Source organism: Polypterus senegalus, chromosome 16 (assembly GCF_016835505.1).
Source record: "Polypterus senegalus isolate Bchr_013 chromosome 16, ASM1683550v1, whole genome shotgun sequence".
NCBI lineage: Eukaryota > Metazoa > Chordata > Cladistia > Polypteriformes > Polypteridae > Polypterus > Polypterus senegalus.
Window position 1 is genome coordinate 58,696,119 of NC_053169.1, and position 16,413 is coordinate 58,712,531.

The window sequence follows — 16,413 nt, forward strand, 5'->3', positions numbered from 1 at the left end:
ATTTCTTTTTTTCTTTTCATTTAGTTATTTTTTCCAATCGCGATTTGTGTAGTTTGTTTGAAAGGACTGGGCACTGACCGGAGAAGAGAAAATCGTTAAGGTGGTAGTGGACATCGGACAGAAGGAGAGAAAGCTAGTGAGAGAGAATGAGAAAGAGTAGGATCGGGTAGACTTAAGGAAAAGCATGGTCATCTGCAGAGTTAAAAATGCACAGATCATAAAAGTTGAAAAAAGTTGCAGTTTTTATACAGCGCCGTTAAAGTCCGGTGCACTTTCAACGAGCGCGCCTGTTTTATGCCTTACTGTGCCCTCGGTGCTTGAGCCACGAACTAAGGGGCATATGGTGGGTGAACGCGTTAGGTAATGCAAGCTCACTGGACATGAAGTGCCGCTGGACCGTAGCGCAAAGCCTATAGAAAGCCCTGCTCGTGCACCGCACTGAGAAGGCTTCCCTCCTCTAGTACTATTTTTTGGAAGATTTTCAAAAAAACTGGAAGTGGATTTTGATTGGGAAAAATCTCGTGTCTGAATGTTTACAAGCGCCGCGTGCGCGGAACCTCCTGCCAGCAACGTCGACATGGTGAGAGAAAGGAAAGAAGACGCAAAATACAGTTAAAAAGGTATAATTCCGACCTAAAAGTAGGCAATCCTCGATCTTAATTTATTTATACCACTTAGCAGCCAAAGCGAAAAAGCTTATTTTAGTTTAATGGGGACCTTAAGAATTGAATTAACGCGTACAGCGCGAAACTGCAAAATCAGAAAGATATGGACCGGAGGACTGTCCGGCTTTAAGTGATATGCATATGTACTCTCTGCCAAGGCTATCCGCGACTGAATAATCGCACCGTAAGACGAGCACATGTATATTCTTCGAAGGGCTCTGTTTGTTATCTGTCCTCGCATGTGTGTCATCGCACAACCTTCCCGGGATTTTTTTTTCGGTTTCTGAGAGCAATGTAACAGCTAACAACAAAGAAAAATACAAATGATAAAAGGAAAGTCAATAATATGAAAAGTGGGTAACTGGAAATAGCCTCACTTTTGCCGTGTTCTTCCTCTTGCTTACATCTCGATTTAAAGATGATCTGCTGGCATGTGAAACGTCAATCCGGTTTCTCCCTTTCTTCCAGTGTTCTTTCAGACAGGCACCAAACTAAAAATAAAAAGTAAGGCGTTGCGACTGCAGGTTTCAAGGTAACAAATGTGTCTTAAACAACTGTCCCGCTCGATCCGCGCGACTGCAAAAAATGCAAAGCTTTTCACAAGCCGCATTTGGTCGCTAGGAGGCAGGATACGATCAAAAACGGAGGTGAACTTGAACCTGATCAATTTCAACACCACCTCAATCTACATATCCTGACGAGATGCTTGGAATAATGGGGGAATGCTTCATAATACAACAAGGCTTTTAGAACAATTTCTTTTTTCCATTCCCAGTGTCTTCTAACGTAGTATTTAAATGAAAAGAAGTGACCCAAAATGGTTAACGCTGAGAAGACGCGTCTATTTTAAAGACTTTTACTTTTAAGCTTTCTGAAATGTTAACATGTCCTTGTTCTTTGTTTATTATATTCTTCTTTTTATGATGGGCTTAAATTGCACACGGTTGATACAGATTTACAAATAAAATCGTTTTACGTTCTATCTCCGTAACAAGAAGTACTTTTTTGTTAAAAGGTAGGAACGCAGTAACCCAAATGGAAAGGTTTTGTAAAAGGTTCTTGTATTAATTAACTTTGACCGCCTTAAACAAAAAGTACACATTTTCTCATCTTGTTCATTTCATAATGAAAGTGATGCCGGTACTTTAGGAAATGCTTAACAAGGTACTTATTAGAAAGGAACGTTTTACGTCTGATTGCTTTTATTCTTGACAGTTACGATACCCTAGCTTATTGCACTTACGTTAGTGTACGTGTACAGTACTCATACTATCTGCTTCAAAGCAGGGTGGACTTTACATAATGGAACACTATTATTATTATTATTATTATTATTATTATTATTCAGCGTACGATCGTTTCTTTAATTCAGTAGTCGGACTTATTCTTTTAAAATTATTCAACAGAACGGCGCGTCTCTCTCACACACACGTACACACACATACACACACATTTATATCCTAAAGAAGTAGTGCAGTTATCTTAACTCTTGAAGAAGAAAAATTATTTTTAACACGATTTCTTCTCATATGCGATTTCTTGTAGAAAACGGTTAACATTTTCTTGCTGTGCCAAGTATTAGAGCACGACAGCAAAAGTAAGACATTTCTGTTTGCTTTTATAATGTACGTAAGTTTAAATATTACTCATTTAGCTGTGACAGGTGTAAGTCATAAATTTAAGTTACACTAAACAGGCTTAACAATCCATACCTGTCATCCCTTTATTCACATTATCTTCTCCCTTTAAAGCATTATCTGGCCAGATAACAAATCTTGTAAGGTACAATGGTTTATTTGAAGTGGATATTGTCTAGGTAGATGGATATAAATTCATGTGCTCTGTATAATGGCAGGTTTTTAATTGTTTTTTTTTTGTTGTAGTCAGTGCTTACCAGTTGGTTTACAAAGAATGTCACCTGTGTGTGTTTTTCTTGAGTTATGCAGTATGTCGTTTTCAGCTAAACCTACTATCTAAAATATAACTGAATATTTACATGCATAATCACTTTTGTGAAAATGTATAAGTGTCTGAGACGCTTTACTACTGCTTTACTAAGTGAAGCAGGGGTAACTAACCTTTAAATCTCGTGGTTGTCTATTAAAAAATAAAGACAACATATGGATATATCTGCTTAAAAATCAAAAACCTTAACTGTGCCCCATTTCACTTTTGAAATATTTAAAAAGCAGTAAATGCTATATTTCAAACATGCAAAAGTAAAGTATTGTTTTTGTTAAAAACAGAATATATTTTTACATTCATTATGCCTTGTCATCAAAAATACAATTTTAAAAAGTTGTTGCATTATTATTAAGGGTTTGTGCATAGATGCTTGATTATAATGACACATGCATATTTTTGCAAAAGCTGAAATAATAATACAAATTATAAAAAGGAAACTGAAAGGCAGGCATGGAATACAAATTCTCATACCTCATTGCTGCTTACTAGAAGTGGAATAAAAATACACTCATATGTGCCTCTAAAATGCTCTACTCTCATTTAAAAAATTCAACTAGAAAAGGATTGTAAGGAAAAATATATAATTCCTTTAGATTTCATTTAAATTAGAGATCATGAAAAGCATTGAAATATTTCATTTAAACTAATTTAAATACTGCAACTATTGTCATTAAAGGAAATTAAGCTTATTTAGCTAGAAGACAGATTTTTTTAAGAATCACAATTCATAAGAAGTAATTCTTATCTGTCTACCCTGTTCATGTTTTATATGCTGTAAATGATATGTATGGCATATTTAACAATGTTAGTTTAATCCGCATTTGTTAATGTGCCTAATGTCTATGTGGATTTTCAGTATGAGAGGTATTCCATTGAATTCAGCACTTGTTTTTATGCATTTAAATGTTTTATTAATGTAAGTATGATTTTTTTAAGACATAATTTACAATTAATTCTTACAGTGTGGTTTTCTGGAAAAAAAACTTTTAAAGAGCCAAGTGTGGCTCATAAGAAGTTGTTAATTTGGAGTTCTTGCTTTTTTAGAACCATGCAGAGACCTCATATTCCAGTAGCTGACCTGACACAAAATTAAGGGTAATACCAGAGGCAAGAAATTATCTGTGTGTCCTAGATGTAACCCAGCTTTCGTGTAGTCTAGGTTCGCCAAATTATATTTTTCACTGCTCATCTGGGAGCTACCCCATATCTGCCCCTCAATATGTGGTCTAGGTAGGGCTGAAACAAATTTAACCTGAGTTCATAAGATCCCAGCACTTTATCAAAATCTGGTCCAATCTTCTGAAGTCAAATTAAAATCTATTTTTTGATTCTCAGTGGCTTTAGGTTCATTAAAATGTGAAATTGGCAGCTTAGTAAAGAAGGTCAAGTTGCTTAACCATTTGTAACCTCTGTTGAGACTTCACCTTTTGTTTAAAAAAAAAAGATCATGGATATCTGAATAGGAGCTAGATATCCTGATAAACCCCCCTCCACCCCCATTAAAACAGCATATGCTTATTTGAAAAGAAGCCTATCGAACTGCAGTAGCTGGAGCTCAGCTGAGTAATGCAAAGAGTTAACCCTCATCGGGTTATAGAAGTAACCCTTTAGTGGCTTACAAATGCCTATCCTCCTCACAAAGTTGTAACTAAAAGTTAAGCATGCAAAATGACACCCCCACTCCCCCAAAATGCAAAAATTGTACGAGCCAGAAATTACTCAACATGCTATGCATATACAGTGTGATTTTTTTTTTCTGTCAAAATTAGATTGGACATTTTTTCAGTCTTGTTTCTTTAAACAATAGAAAGTCCTCTGTGCAAACATGTGGTGGACACATTTGATTCTTTCCTTTTAAAGATTTCAAAGGATGGGGGAAATGAAATCTTGAAGAAAGTTGACTGGGACTTATCTTAATTCTTTCTGCAATATGTGATTTGTATTTTGAGTTGTGTTAGCTGCTGTACAAGGCATGAGAGTGGGTTGGAAAATAGACAGACATACAGAATTAAGGAGCCGGAGCTGCTACGATTTAACGCTGAGGTTAATATTTGTAAAGATCCATTGATGAGGGATAGCATCATCATTTTTTTTTTTACTTTAATTTTAAAGCATGGGGTATTGCTTCATAGCAATATGAAATTTTTCATTTTTTTCAAACAATCTCATCAAATCTTGCAGGTTTGCAATTTTTTTCTTTTTAAATGGCCATTTAGAGGGATGGAGTATGGAGGCTTTGCTCAATCAGTTTTTTCCTTGTAGAACATTTCTTTTCTGCTGACAAGAGTTCTGTGTACTGTTCCAGAAAGTCCTTATGCTATACATTTAGTCTGCTTGTATACTTCATTAAAGATTGTTTTTTTTATTATTCTTGCAAAAAATGTCACGATTCCAGGTGTTTATATACAGAGCAGAATTATTGGGGTTAAAATGAGTAAAGCAATTGGCCATTGCATAACTTTATAGTTATTACTGAATTTTTAGGCTGTTTCTAATCTTTCTTTCTTTCTTTCTTTCTTTCTTTCTTTCTTTCTTTCTTTCTTTCTTTCTTTCTTTCTTTCTTTCTTTCGTCCTGCTGCAGCCGAACCTCTAGAAGCCATTCTTACAGATGATGAGCAGGATCACGGAGCACTGGGAGCTTCAGAAGGGGACCATGACCTTCTTACTTGTGGCCAATGTCAAATGAACTTCCCTTTGGGGGATATCCTTGTTTTTATTGAGCACAAAAGGAAGCAATGCAATGGCAGTCTCTGCATGGACAAAGCTGTGGATAAGCCGCCTTCACCCTCACAAAGTGAACTGAAAAAAGCCTCCAATCCTGTAGAAGTTGGCATCCAGGTCACGCCAGAAGATGATGATTGTTTGTCAACGTCGTCAAGAGGAATTTGCCCTAAACAGGAGAACATAACAGGTAAAAATGAAAGCAAATAATAATGATAAATTGTATATACAAATTAATCTGCACACATAAAAGCACAGATGCACTCCCGAGCATATGCACAGTAAAGCTGTATCGGTCTTTGCACACTGGTTGCTTTTTATATAAAAGTGTGTGCAGTTAGCTCTGTAATATATGAAGTGGTCCAAGTAACTAAGAGACACTTTAACAAATGCATATTACTTTCTTACTGGGTTGCTGCCATACAGTCTTTGCTGGCAAAATTCTTTTTCGTAAAACTTTATTTTTTTAACGGCAACAGGTCTTTTATGTTTAATTCTGCTACATTATAGCGCTTTTTGTCACACTGCTACTTGATTCCCTCTTTAATTATGTATGTTATTATTAGTTTTAAGTAATTTTTTCCTTCTTTTTGTAGCAAGTTGCTTCCACTGATTACAGTCATGTAATTCAGTAGAACACTCTCCGCCACTGTACCCAAGATGTCGACTCATTCAGCATTACTTTTAGGCACATTCTTCTTCATGGTGGTTTTCCTTCAAAGTGTTAATTGCAGTGCAGTTAGGCCAGAGCTGGGTTTGCCCTGCAATTAAAAACAACAGCCCTTTGGCAGAATGACTTTACTGACCTTGAAGCTGCCATTTTTGACTGACCAGACTGTAATAGAGAGGCCCTGTACTGAGGTTTAACCAAAAAAAAAAAGTTTAAAGGGCTTATTAAAAATGTCAAAAGGTTGGTCAGTCAGGACAGGCTTGCTGGCTTCTGATAAATGCCACCCTCTGATGTGGCTTGGACAGATACATCTAGATGTTTTTTTTTTGTGGTTTACACAACCACATCACATCATTGTATAATATCCATCATATATTTTCTCTTTTCAATTAGGGTTTTGTTTTTTTTTTTCATTTTTCGCTTTTAGGAGCAGGCACGTATACTGCAAGATGGCTTTGAAAAAAGCAGAAAAGCATAGATGGCCTAGGCAAATAATTATTGATGTGCATACACGGCTGAAATTAGACCTTTTGTTTACAGCCACCCTTCTATCACAATAATAGTTCAGTTTATGTGAGTGAAACAAATCTGTTCTGATGCTGCAGCTCTGGTGTCTGGAGGCTGCGGCCCTTTGTAAGAATTGAAAGGACTCCCCCCCCCTTAAAAAAATGCAAAGAATGTCAAAAAGCAAAATCATGAAAAAATACTTTGGGTAGAAAGGATACGTCATTTTGGGAGCAATCAAGCTCTAAAGTACTTGTAATTAACCCTCATCTCACAAACACAGCATCTTGCTTTGTTACAGGATTTTTTTGGGTTATGACCTCCTGCTGTTGCTTGTGGATTAAATGAAGAAAAGCTTGTGGCATTATGTTCTATATTAAAACATACGTTTTTTTGGAGTCTTCGGAGTTAATGTCTTTTTTTTAGCATGTGTGTGCTTTACTGATATGTATAAAGAATTTTGTAAACTGAATTTCTTGAGACAGTTTTAAAGTGGTGGTAACTTTAAAAAACAAAGGTGAGTGGCAGCAGGGGGCAGTTAAACAAAGTCTCAAATACGTAACTTAGATGTACAATTTATCCTTCTAAAATGTGAGCTTTAATGCCAGACTGTTTTACTGCTCATTTTTTTTCCTTAGCTGTACTTTGTAGCATTTTCATAAACAACCCTTGAGATGTAAGGGAAGCTAGCAGTATTTGTGAATTCTGTGGCAAGTAATTATAACATCCTTATTTTCCGATCAAATTCCTACAGTACAGCAGGCCCACAATCATTCTTTATTTTTAATGCAGCAGGAGATCTGAACGAATAGAAGGAGCGTTGTAGTGCATGATTAATGATACAGAAGCCTTCAAGGAAAAGACATGCAGACTTAGAGGTCCAAAGCGATGCTAAATCGCCAAATATGGAGTACCACTTGAGTGATGCAACACCCTATTTACATATTGAGCAGCTCTGTTTAAAAGACAAAACACAGTACCTGTCAAGCAAGAATGAAACGCTCACTTCGAACATTGTTCCAAAATAGGCCATGCTGTGTAGCGCGCTGGCTCTCTGCTGCTACAGGAAGTGCCTATCTGAAACCTTTGTAGTAATTGTGTTTCAGGGATACTCTCAGCAAAGGCAGCTGATAGCTTTAAGCCCTTTTAACCAGGGTTAATATTTTTTTTTCCTGTAAGAAAACATATTGGTTTTATGAGCTCTTTTTTAAGAAACAAAGATCTAACTTGACAAGTGCTGCCTTTAGATGTCAGGTTCTGACATGAAAATAACTTATTCATGTCAACATTTTAAGCTAATATACATTAAGCAGCATTAATTACATATCAAGATTGTATTCTTAGTCAGCAGTTTTCAAATGTGTACATAGTAGCACACAGATTAAAATATTAACTTTGCGTCTTTTCTGTGTTTAGGCGCTTTAGACACAAGGTCAGTATGGAAAGCCAGGACAGGCCATCCTTTGCTGCAGTACCCCTTAGAGTTTACTGAAGCTTCCCTTTAGCAGTTGCTAGCAGTTGAAGTTCATTTCCTTTGTCAAGAATAGTGCAAGGGGTTGAATTCTGTTTTGTTAAGTTTTACTTGAGTGTATGTAATGTTATCTTCTTCATTGTCTAAGTTAGACCTGATCGTATGGAATGTGATTTTCTTTAAATAAAATTAAAAAACTACAGATTGTAGAATGAGCTTTGAGTCAATAATAGAGCATTTACTTACATTTCTTAAACAATGCGGCACGCTGGTTGGGGCCTGTCTTTTCAGATTTGTGGAAAAAAATAAAATATTTTAACTGTTTCTAAAGCACATCTTTGGAAACACAAAAAAGTCTTCAGAACCATGACTTGCCTGTGTCTGTTAGGGCTTAGTAAATGACACAGTGTTTCATGTATAGTGCTCAGCATGAGCTGTTGCAACAATGCTACACTTCTCAATACAAATGAATAGCACAAACTGTTGCATGGTCAGGTAAACCTTTGTTATCTCGGTAACAGTCTTTCACTTTGCTGGGGTGTTGGTTTGTCCCGGCTTAATAGTCCTGTACCATAGAATTAAATTAAATAAATCAAACTGCACTGTTGCTTAATGTGCTAGTGTGTTCCAAAAATTTGATAGTCGTGTATTTGGATAAAGGTAATCAAGAATACTTCAAGGGTCTGCTTTTATAAATGCAATAAAATGCAAGCTATGCAAAGCATGTGTTGTATTTTATTATATTACACAGCAAAATCACCAGTGTTGAATTAACATGTGAAGTGTACACATTGTAAAGAGTAACTTAATAGTATTTAATGCTGGAGAATTTACTGTATACATTTTTATTATCTATGAGCCAGAACTGTATCAAGCAGCTATTAAATATGTTCCACTTTTTGTTGAAAGAAATTTATTTTTATATCTGGAAAAAAACTCATTTTTATTTTTGCAATTTTAACCATTAAATATTCACAACTGTAATAGTTGCAAAGAACCTTTGAAACCAAATCCAACACCTTATTCTTGCAGAGCATATTTCTTCTTCTTAGTTATTATTACTTCTATTTTTTTTAGTAAATAAGCTTTCATTTGCTCTGTGCACATTAAAGTGTTAACCAGGGTGCATTTGGAAAGTGTCTGCTTAGTCTGATCTAAATGATGAGGATGTATTTTGTTTTAGAGAACTGAAAAATTGTTATCCAAATTTGTTCTACACTGAAAACGTGGTTATCATTTCGACTCAATGGAAGATGCCGTGAAGCAAGTAATTTGGGCATCACAAGTCCTTGGCCACATCCTGCTTGGAGGTTACTTGGCCAGTTGTCATCCTCTTTTTTGGCTGCCTCTTTTTAATTTTGTTGTTGGATGAGGCAGTTTGAAAACATTTTTTTGGTTCAAATGCAAGGTACTTGCAACCTTGCTTTCTTAGCTTCAGGAAGGTTTCCGTTTTGTTTTTGGATGGGACTTCATAACCTTAAACAGAGGTACAGATGTTTAGCATTGTCTTAAAAATCCTTCTTGGTACTTATGTTGATTTTTAGAAAGCTAATTTGTTAATTTATTCATTTTACTAAAAGAAAAAGTCATCATTTGGCAATTTTCGTGTTAAATTTGCAGTTGAACGTCAAATGAGAGAGTCTCTGAAAAATGACCAAATTAAAGGATGTGTTGTGTGCATATGCGCATTTCCCTGAAATACTCATTAGTTATCATTCGCACACTTTAACAGACAGAACAGTCGAACACTACTGGAAATGGTTTGCTCAACTCAGATGTTACGGTTTTTGTTCTTAGAGTGCACCTGCCTTTTTGTTTTACATCTGATTGCTTTTGTGGTAGCAATTGTGTAAAACAGGGAGAAGCTACGTAGAAACAAAGTTGGCTGAAAAAGCTTTTCATTTTAAAAACCTTTAATATTTTCTAAGACTATAAACCGTGAACAAAATTGTAGCTGCATGTTACTTACCTGAGCTGAACACAGTCCTGCTTTTTTGGAACAAAAGTGTTTAGCGCTTAGGCTGGCAACTGCCTGGCAAAATGCCACCTTGCTGCCAAAAGCCTGCACCTCGGGGTTATTTCATTTTCTCTCCTCAATCCTCTTTTGACCATTTTCTATCTTAGGTTTTTATAATCTTTTACGTCCAATTCATGTGTATATCTGGTGACCCAGGATTTAACATGTGGATCTCTTAAATATATTAGTGGGTCAGGCTGTTTTTTTTCAGCTGATTCTAGAGAATATTTCCTTTATGCTGTCATTTTATTTCTGTTGTTCTTTTTGCATTTATTGTCCAAGGTTCATAGTGCGTTGTGTTTAATATCTGTTTTTGGAGTCTGCATATTTGCCTAGCCTATTACATTATATGAAATGGTGCTCCGCATATCTAAATATCTCGATATATGCAACAGTTGAATGCTCCCTTGTCATAAAGCAGCCTTTGCTTTAGAAAAGGCTGTTGTTAAAAACAAGGCTTCCACTTAAATAATCTCCTATGATGCACAAACAAGTATTTTTATAAAGTGGACAAAATGCAGAGGATAATTTACCATTTCATTTTCCATACTTGTTCATTTTTTTTCTAGCCACTTGCTCAGACGTCAGCAAACATTAAAGGGTCTGAAACTTGGCAACAGCACCTCAGGACATCCCCCAGTCTCTGGTGCCAAAGATACCTTGGCACAGCGACGGTTTTGAGACGCGGGGTGGAATGATTGTCCCAGCTCTTAGCAGGGATTGCATGTACTTCATTTGCCTGTACAATTGGAGCATTGGTGCTGTGTCTCAGGGTAGCCCTCAGGTGCAGGCTTCGATGGGCACATGTTCTGTCAAACGTTATTCAGCGAATAACAAATTTGTGCTGCTGCAGCACTGTAATAAAGCTATAAACAGTTGATTTGATGACATTCAACAGAAGAAAACACATTTCTCAGGAATGTATGATAAACAATTGACACGTGAAGAGCCCCTTCATACTACACACTCTTTAGTTTTTATTTTTAATCTCAGGCAAATACTGCATTATTTGCAGATCCATTCCCTGAGAATAATCAATTACAGCAGCTATAACTATTGGATTTTTAGTGGCAAGTAGATATACTGTACAATTTTAAAAAATAAGCTTCCAAATAAATAAATGAAAATGGCTTTGTGTTTCATTATTCTAAGTTTGCCCGAGTGTAAACTCTGCGGTCTGCATTACCAGCAGTGTACATGAGTACCACTGAAACTGAAAATCTACAGAGACTGTTTTTTTGTATGGCAGATTAGATACAGAATGGTAAATTCATCTATTTATACACCCATCTGGCCATCTTCTGAACTGTTTAATTCTATACTTAGGATTGTCAGGGTCCAGGGCCTGTCTTGCCAACATCAGGTACAAGGTAGAAACCAGCTCTCGATGGGGTGCCACTCATGTGTCCAACAATACTATTGCTGTTATAGTTTGTATTATGTGTCCAATTTTTCCCTCTTTAAAAATATATAATAGCCAAACAGTGGATTTTATTTGAATTTCTCACGACATTTATGTCTGCATACAAATTCTGTAAAATTCGTATGAATATCTAGTGACATCTGAATATATAGAACCTGCATATCTATCTATCTATCTATCTATCTATCTATCTATCTATCTATCTATCTATCTATCTATCTATCTATCTATCTATCATATTACAGATACTAATATAGATACTAACGTAATATTAATACCCCAGAATAGCTTTTAATATGCATTTTTATTGCATGTAACAAACAGAGCAGGTATATATATATGTATATATAATATATTACATGTAGACATACACCACTATTGGATAAATATATTTTTTTTCTACATATAAGCTTGAACAATGTAAAAGTCTGGTTTCATAATTTCATTTTATTGTTTAACAGGAAATTCTTTTTTTACTTTTTCCATTACTATACATACACACATTAATAAACACATGGCCACTAATCACAGTTTTCTTCTCTTTGAAATTCTTGAATGTAAGTGGTCATGCATTAACAACCATTCTCTTCTAATTTTCATTTTGTAGTTGAGACTTTCAACCTTTTTCTTTTTGTATTATAGATAACCACACATACACATAGGAATTCCCATATACTTTGTATATATAACAATAAAGTAAAATCTGAAATATGAAATATGAACACACACATACATAGTGAAGGTCTGTGATACGGTTTCCATGTTTTTAGGTGGATGTGGTGGTGCTGGGGGGTTAATAAGGTGGGGTTTGGAGGGTGTAGGTCATAAAGTCTCATGTATTATGTGCATATACTTCTTTTCAAGCCTTCATATGCTGGGTTCTTGTTCAAGATACATGAATATTTTTCTTCCTTTATGGATTTCCAGCTACACACAAACACACACACTCACACACACACACACCCCACACACACACATATATATATATATATGTAATATATCCTATCCCATATACATATGTAATATACGAGTCCTATTACACTATTACTACAAAAAATACATTTTGGAAAGGATTGCATGACTACACTAAGAACAGTCTATTATTTTTATGATGGCTTCCATGTGCAAATACACATTTAACTTAAAAGAACTTTGCCCATATAGCTCGACTTCACATTTTTTAATATAAAACTGTACAACATTTTTGCATACATAACAATGGTCTACAACATTATAAAGAAAGTATGTTTTTATTTTAAGGTTAGTAAATATTTTCTTTTATTGTGAAGGTGGGTGGTGTTTACATGAAGTTTAAGAAAGTCAGGGAGATTCCACCTCCATCTGTTTGACATTCACATGGAATTCAAAATGTAAATGGCACAAAGTCTGATGACTACAAAGATGTATCCATTCCCAGAATGCCAACCCCACCCCCCCACCACCATGAGAAATGTAATTTGGCAGTACTCTCGATTCCTTTGCTTAAAGAATATACATTTCAAAAATTACGTCTACAGAGTAAAACAATAATTTACTATTGTATTTCTAATGAAAAAGATATATGAATATGAATGTAAAGGTGTGTGTATTTGTGCATATATTTTTTAACTAATTATGTAATATTTTTATATATGCTACATAACAGCTTTGCATGTAAAAAAGTAACATTTACAGTATATTGCTTTCTGGTTTTCTGAAGGAAATAACAATACATGTTTTAGGAGCATAAAATAAAAAAAACTTTTAAAACATACTTATCAACATGCAGCTTTTTGTTTTAACCATTTCAACATCCTTAAAGTTTATTGTGTACTGTCAATTCCAGGAACAACAAACAAAAACCACCACCTCTCACTTGTTTTATGAAACAGGCTCACTTAACAACTCAGTGGAGATGTACACTTGTTTGTACTACTGAGATAAAAGGGTGAAAAAAGGGATTGCTGTAAAAAAATAATTCAAGCACTGTCAGTTGACGTGGTGCTCAAGCAGCCTTTTTTGTGTTGGCCGGAGGTCGCCAGATCAAGCCTTTGCACCCTCCACTATGCAGTCTGTCACTGCCACTCGCTACAGCCTGGCAAAAAAGTTAATTGCTTTATTTTTAGGAGCTTGTGGAGAGACAGTTCATTTAAGCAGCTCTAGCTCCAAATATCTTTAGTCAGAAGTATTTCAGTATAATACTGTTAAAAATATTTAAACAGCCAATTTTAGATTGCATAGATTAGGATTTCAGTTATTGCATATAAAAGTTGTTTATCACAGCACTTGTTTGCCTATATGGTTAGATAGAAATCTGTCTGCTTATGGTGTTGTGTGGGACCTAAGGTCTCATTTGTCTCATCTTAGACACTTGAATTAGTAATTACATATCTAAGATTAGCCTGAAAAGAACATGGGTTTGAAAAATGGGGCAGCCTCATTCTGGGCCGTGGAATTGCAGAGGTGTCCCAAAAAAACAATTAAAATATCCGAATGTGAGATTAGCTCTTTTTTCACCTAAAATTTTAAAATACTTGCACTTTGAATTGCACCAAATTGATACATTTTTCTTTAAAATGAGGATTAAAATAGTTTGTGTTCTTGGAGTAAGAGATATGTATTAGTTATTATTTTGTTGACATAAAGCTACTACTAATTACTCTACTTTTTGGACATGTATTTTATTTATTTAGCAATAAAACATTAAAAAAAGAAAACAGAACCCAAATCCATAAAATGAAATAGTAGAAGTGAAAAAATAATTAATCAAATTAATATCCATTTTCAGACTACTTACTGCTGAAGCCCGCAGATTGCTGGCTCTTATCTATAGTAAATTTCCTAAGCCTTCTTAGGGTCATCTGTTTTTGGTTTGAAAATAGATGGAAAGGTCTTGTATATGCAGCTATCCCAGTGCAAGCCAGACATGTTTCCATAAAGAGTGGGGGGAATGGGGGATTCATTGTTCTGAAAGTTTTCCTTGTATCTCTAATGCTGTCAAAGCCGGCCATGGATAACGCTCCTTTCAGCCAGACCCCGGGGTCTTGTGTTTATCATTAGAGCAGATAGGAAGAAGCGGAATATTTTTGCATTTGGAGACATGGAGAAATTGCAGCCCCCACCCCCCCTCCCTTCCCCAACCCCAAAATCAGCTTGCACTTTCTGACTGAATCTTACTGATAATTTGCTCAAGCTCATTTGAATTTTAAGCACTTCTTTAATCTTCAAAGACTAAATTGCTTTATGAATATGCATGATGTGGGCAGACTTTAGTTCATTACCTAGTTGTAAATTGTAATGACCATTAGGTCCTCGCAGTAATTGCCAATTGTTTTGCATTTTTGATTGGCCTATTAACATGTGCATTCTGCACACATCAGGCTGGCCTGTCAGACTGCCGAAGGAAGGAAGGGGGAGCGGAAAAGGGAGGTGGCAGGAGTGGGAGAGTGGGCTGTAGGTTGTGGGGGTGGGGTGGGCAGGGGAGGGGGGTTTGTTGGGCAGGGTAGGAAGGTGAAAATTGTTTGTATCGACTAGATTTCTGTATTTCAGGGCTTGGAAAATTGATGATGTAAATTAAAGCAGCATTTTTACGTCTCAAGATTGAAAGTTCACCAAGAGATTTGACATATTTAATTTACATGATGACTTTGCACTCCTTCATTAATGCAATTTGCATATGAAGCTGTTGTTAATCACTTTTGATCATGCTTTCTGCATTAGCTCTGAAACAGCTTAAACGCTTGGGTTTTAAGGGTACAGCTTTCGAAAAAGAGAAGTGCAAAGATGGAATTACTACCAGATCACTTTTTTCTTCATTTTTGTATAGAAGTTTCTTGAGAAAGTCAGAAAAAACAGAGTTGTAAAAGTATAATCATGTTAAATAATTCCTAAGCTATAAAGCATCACTGCCAGCTTATTTGTATATCATCTGTTATATTGTTACATTATTACTTAATATTGATTTATGCAAGTTCTTGATTGACTGATGGAGGAACAAAGTACCTCCACAAAACACTTAACACATGGAGCAGGTAGTAGGTTGTATTGAAAGCCAGCCAATGCCAGAGAGAACAAGAGGGAAGAAGCAAGCGCCTAATGCTGAGCTGGGACCTGTTGGCAGGTAGATCTATGTGGCCTTTATCCCATGGTCCTCAGCAGGTGTGGCAAAGGTCTGCAAGGCAAAAATGGTACCAGCACTTGGTATACTAATAATGCTGTCTAAATTTCCTTCTAAAATTATCGTAGCCTATGCTGAAATTACCCAACATTTCTGAATGGAAAAAGGAAAATAGGAGGAGGGAAAGAAAAGGTTAAACTTTAAATCAGCTCTTGTAAAGCTCAATAGAATTAGAAGTGGAGGTTTATCACTAAAACGTTAACTTCACTTAAGTTTATGTTACGTTTTTAATATGTATTTTTCTTCCTATTTGCATTAACTCCATCCAGACTTTCAGAACTATGGCCCTAAAACTCATAACAAAGAAAGCATGTTCTCCAGATCTTCATTTTGCTTGCAGTGGACAGCATTATTTTTCTTTCAAGCGTATTACTCAAATAACTGGTAAATATTTCTGGTGGTCTTTGCTCATCTTTCAGCCTACTATCATCAGGTTTTGTGTACTGTCTTCTGTCTAAGAGTATTCATTAATTAAATCCTTATTGTTAATGTTGTTTTGAGGTGCTGATCATACAAATATAAAATTATGCCTTGATTTGAAAGCATAAATAAAAACCCAAACTTGATCCAACTGTTCTACCCAAATCCATCAGATTGCCTATGGAAACAAAACCAAAATCCATCATTCCAGGTTTAAGAGAACTCTTTTTTCCATTAGATCCAAAACATCAAGCTGTATTTCATTAGAATCAAAAGCATTAAGCAGAAAAACACCCTGGATTGAATGCCTGTTTAACATAGTCATAGAGTTTTGATCCTGTTTCATTTTTAATTTTTACTTCCTGTTCTCTAGTGTAACTTGCTTATGAAACTGCAGGTAT

The 16,413-nt window shown here is 35.6% G+C and overlaps 1 protein-coding gene and 1 long non-coding RNA gene across 2 annotated transcripts in view; one reads left to right on the forward strand and one right to left on the reverse strand.

Annotated features, from left to right (window-relative positions):
* LOC120516834 overlaps nucleotides 1-1,281 on the reverse strand; it is an 82,515-nt gene extending 81,234 nt beyond the window's left edge. The window contains exon 1 of the long non-coding RNA XR_005630927.1: nucleotides 1,043-1,281. This is a non-coding gene — a long non-coding RNA (uncharacterized LOC120516834). The remainder of the gene's footprint in view (nucleotides 1-1,042) is intronic.
* bcl11aa (BAF chromatin remodeling complex subunit BCL11A a) overlaps nucleotides 1-16,413 on the forward strand; it is a 111,248-nt gene that overhangs the window by 314 nt on the left and 94,521 nt on the right. Inside the window, exon 2 of the mRNA XM_039738790.1 lies at nucleotides 5,212-5,541. Within this exon, the coding sequence (XP_039594724.1) occupies nucleotides 5,212-5,541 (330 nt within the window). The remainder of the gene's footprint in view (nucleotides 1-5,211; nucleotides 5,542-16,413) is intronic.